At 43.1% G+C, this 4,231-nt stretch overlaps 2 protein-coding genes across 2 annotated transcripts; one reads left to right on the plus strand and one right to left on the minus strand.

The window, feature by feature from the left end:
- Nucleotides 1–167: 167 nt before the first annotated feature.
- N7495_003486 (uncharacterized protein) lies at nt 168–1,426 on the minus strand (the record flags this gene model as incomplete). The annotated part of the gene is made up of 2 exons (XM_057206137.1): nt 168–1,297; nt 1,339–1,426. 2 exons carry the CDS (start codon nt 1,424–1,426, stop codon nt 168–170), a joined length of 1,218 nt encoding a protein of 405 aa, XP_057063817.1.
- A 1,988-nt stretch (nt 1,427–3,414) lies between these two features.
- N7495_003487 (uncharacterized protein) lies at nt 3,415–3,648 on the plus strand (the record flags this gene model as incomplete). Its single annotated transcript, XM_057206138.1, has 1 exon — nt 3,415–3,648. The coding sequence occupies one exon, from the start codon at nt 3,415–3,417 to the stop codon at nt 3,646–3,648; it is 234 nt and encodes a 77-aa protein (XP_057063818.1).
- Between the last annotated feature and the right edge of the window lie 583 nt (nt 3,649–4,231).

The raw sequence follows: 4,231 nt of genomic DNA on the forward strand, positions 1-4,231 counted from the left end.
ACCCTAATACCCTAATACCCTAATACCCTAATACCCTAATACCCTAATACCCTAATACCCTAATACCCTAATACCCTAATACCCTAATACCCTAATACCCTAATACCCTAATACCCTAATACCCTAAACTTGCGCACGGATAACATCTGGTTTAAGGTCAGAAAGAACTAGACATTCAAACTAGATGGAATTTGATCGAGCAAGTACTCACCAGCCAATTCCATGTTTCCAATGCCAGCTAGGAAAGGAGCAACTGCTCCGATGCCAAATATAGCCGTGATATAGATAGCCGGACCTCTAGTATCTGCACTAGCCCAAGGAAATTTTGGGTCTCCAGGAACACCCAGCAGCCACATCAATGGCGCTAGGACAAACAAGCTGATTGCGACAGGATAACGAACGCCAATTTTGTCACGCAGCCAGCCGGATAAAGGCCCAATAACAACTGATGGTATCTCGAGACAGAAAAACATGAGACCGGTTTTCGAGGGTCCCCAGCCAAATGCATCCCGTAAATGAAGGGGCAGTGTGGTGTCAAAGCTTACCAAGACCATACCTGATGCACCAGTGACGAAAAGTGCCGTCAAAACACGGCCATTGGTGATCATTTGACGATAAAATGCGGAGGGGGTCGAGAGGTCCTTCTGATTGGGGCCTTGGCTTTCTACCGAGGCAGTCTGGTATGATGGTACGGCTTCTGGAAGGAGGGGGCTGTCCTCTTGCTGTTCGTCATTAGAAGCAGAGGCTGATCGAGGTTTCGATGGAACTTTCGTCGGGTCGACCATGAGTAAACGCACAACCATGTCTATGAATAGCACAACCATTGGCACTGTCCATGTGAGCCAATATCCTACCGCATATAAGAGTAGCCCTGAAATTACGGGGCCTAAGATTGAGCCGCTAATTAAAATTGAGCTAATTAGCCCCATGACCTTTCCCATGTGTGCCTCGCCGACCCTATCTGCGACTGTCGCCAGGCCGATGATCCCAATGGCCGACCCCGCAACGCCCTGTAAAATGCGCCCCAAAAAAAGAACCCAGAGAGAAAGTGAGCATGCAACTAGAGCAGTCCCCACGAGTCCTCCGGAGAGCGATAGCAAAAGTGGTATTTTTCTACTGGGAGTCTTGTCTGCAAAATGACCCACGACGGGTCCGGAGATGACTGAGACGAAGCCATGGGTAGCAAGGATTGCGGAAGTGAGACGCTGGGTTTTGGATGGATCTATATGCATACGCTCTTCGAGCATGTAGCTGAGAATTGGAACGACAAAGCTGTATAGGAAGGCACCTACGATGTCTCGAGGTCAGATTTGTGCGACAAAGCAGGTGGCAACCTACCGGAAAACAAGGCGACTGAGATGGCGGCGATGATGAACACCTTAGAGGAACGCCATGAGTAGCCCAAAGGCTTTTTTGCCTGTTCCATGGCTGCTCAAGTGCTGTTTTCACAAGTATTGATTATAATCAACTTCGAGAATAATATGACCGTAGAAGAGTTTTTTTCCTCTCTTTTTGTGTTAAGTCTGACTGAAAATTACCTGGATATATGGTACAGATACATGGTACCCAGGTATCTAGGTATTCAGCCCTTGCAGTAACTTTGACAGTATGATTCATTGAGCTGCATTATCGAGCTGCATTATCAGTGATCAATAAGACGCAAAGGTTTATGCAGTTGTCCGTGAAATTAATAACGCCCATACGTCGCTCTAGTCTATATGCCTAGAGTGCATGCGAGCGAAACATCATACTCAAAACTTCTAATTAAATAGACCATATGAATAGCATAGCTAAAGATCAGCTGCCAATGTTTCTGCCGAACGAAGTTTTCCATTCTTTCAAACTTAGCAATTCGCTGTGGATCGATCTGTTGTATCGTTGAAGATGATAAAAAGCGTAAGCAAAGATCAAAAGGATACATCACATTTTTTCTTATGTTACAATACATTTTCATGAAGCCACAGAAAAGACCCAAATTACCCTCTCAACCTTAGAAAAGTTAACGGATTGAACACAGCAAGAATTCAGGCTGTGTTTATCATATCGGATCGCAGACTATGCATCTAGAACCCACGAGGAGGAAGTAAGGATATTGCTTAACGGACAAATTTACCGGAGACCAAACCTGTGGTATCATCTTTTGCCAATTTTGAAAAAAAAAAAAAAAAATGAAGATCTCAAATCATCAACTCAACATGTTCAAGCACTGGTATAAGAAATGATATTGTGAGATATTTACCAGTGGATAGATGGAGATAGGGATAAGGAGTTGATAAATCTAAAACAGCGGACGTACGTATTGTTAGTGGGGAGCCCTATATAGTATAGAGAAGAAAGCGGTCTGCAACGGCAGAACCGAGTCGCAACACTGATACAAAATCTAGTTTCCAGATATCCGAGCGGGCTACTACTTTACTCTGAGAAATTACATTATGTAAGACTTGATCGTCGGTAGCAAACCTTGTTCTCTTTTTCCCATATACCTCTTTATTTTTCTTTACTTTTCTTTTCCTTGCCAACTTTCCTATCATCTTTCAATCATGATTGCCCTTCCTTCCCAGCCTTTTCACTGGCCAGGCGGTATCCCACCCGAGATCAAACCGGATACTAATAGCCATTTCACTTCCGAACAGGCTAATGAAGAGGCTAAAGGATGGTTGCTTTTCGTGGAATAACAATGGGTTTCTCGTGCGAGTACCAATATCCCTGATGAAGACGGAGATTATGAGGTTCGCCAACGTCGAGAACTTATGGTGACCTGGGCAAAGGCTAGCCAGGATTTCCGCAATTCTTATCAATAACGAGCCAACCTAAGAAATGCAAAAGATTACCCAGCAGAATTTTTGGAAAATATTCACTATTGCTATGTATGATACGCCCAGATTTGTCTGCCTACCACCTCTTGGTCTATCTGATCACTCTAACCGGTCTAAATGGATTAAGCTATATATCCTTTCATGTCGGTTAGATGGAGAAATGGGCCATTGTATGGAAGATCATGGCGCATCTCATGGCGGCCTCGACCCTAATCCTTTCACGGTTTCGGATCCCTCTAATCCACAAATCACCGATATCCTCCCTAGAGCCTTTCTCGAAATGGCTAATTTCTCCTCTGTCACTATGACCTATCGAGGCACACTCCTTTTTGTGCATGGCTTGTGGAGCTGGTTTATAGCCACTTGGGATGACCTAAATACTGGCCACGTTACTGTCGTTGACTTCGAGCGAAATGGTCAAGTTCATGAAACCTTCAACAGACAGGTTTTCAATATGTCGCCAGTATATCTCGATCTCTTCATTTACCGACGACCTCTTGGACATGTAATAGAGCATAGAGGATATAGTTGGTCTAATCCTGAGTAAGTGATCTGGACAAGTGAGTATGACTATAGCTAATTATAACCCAGCTTAGATATGACTCAACCAGTGATTGATATCCTAGAAGGAGCTCGGGCACATCGACAGCTTGACGGATTTGATGGCGGTCGAGACGGTTGGACAGAAGATATTAAGATCTACGCACCGGGATATCTAGAGATGGAGGCCGCAGGTCATGAGGCCGACTACGATCACGCACGATTGATTGGTCCTGGAGATGCATATGGTATCCGGAAACGAATGTACCAGGCCCAATTGTTAAATGAATAGACTCTCTAGATGTTCTTTTCTATCGCTATTCACTCATTCGAATATTTTGTTTTTTCTTCTATTGAAAAACAAAATGAACTTGTACTATCATTCAAAATATATTATCTTTTCAATATGGCATTTTCACGGAAGCTTCTTAATATTAGTAGCTATTTCGCTTTATATTGCCCTCTATCTAGATCAAGTGCAATTATCGCGGACTAGATTACTCAGAAGTTCTGAAAGCCTAGATAAGATTACCCTCATCAACTACAAACCTAGATCCCTACATAGATATGAATCACTCTTTACGTGTTAAGGTGACTTGATCCCCGAATATATAACACCTCTGAGTAAAACAGTAGTTTATAAGGAAGTCCCAGAAGTACTAACTTCTTTCCATCAGGCTTCAGTGCGTACTTTGTTCCGATCACAGTACCTTTATCAGCATTGGAAGTATCCTGATTGGTGAAGAAATACTCTATAGATATTATCAGAAGTTCAATCTTGATTAGTATTTCGTCAGATCATACAAGGCACAAATTATCACTTATATGTTTCACCCAATCCTTTCTCCTGGTTGAATTCTGAGTAATCCTAGCAA

The sequence above is a fragment of the Penicillium taxi genome (genome assembly GCF_028828555.1).
Source record: "Penicillium taxi strain IBT 34144 chromosome Unknown utg000003l_segment0_segment0, whole genome shotgun sequence".
Lineage (NCBI taxonomy): Eukaryota > Fungi > Ascomycota > Eurotiomycetes > Eurotiales > Aspergillaceae > Penicillium > Penicillium taxi.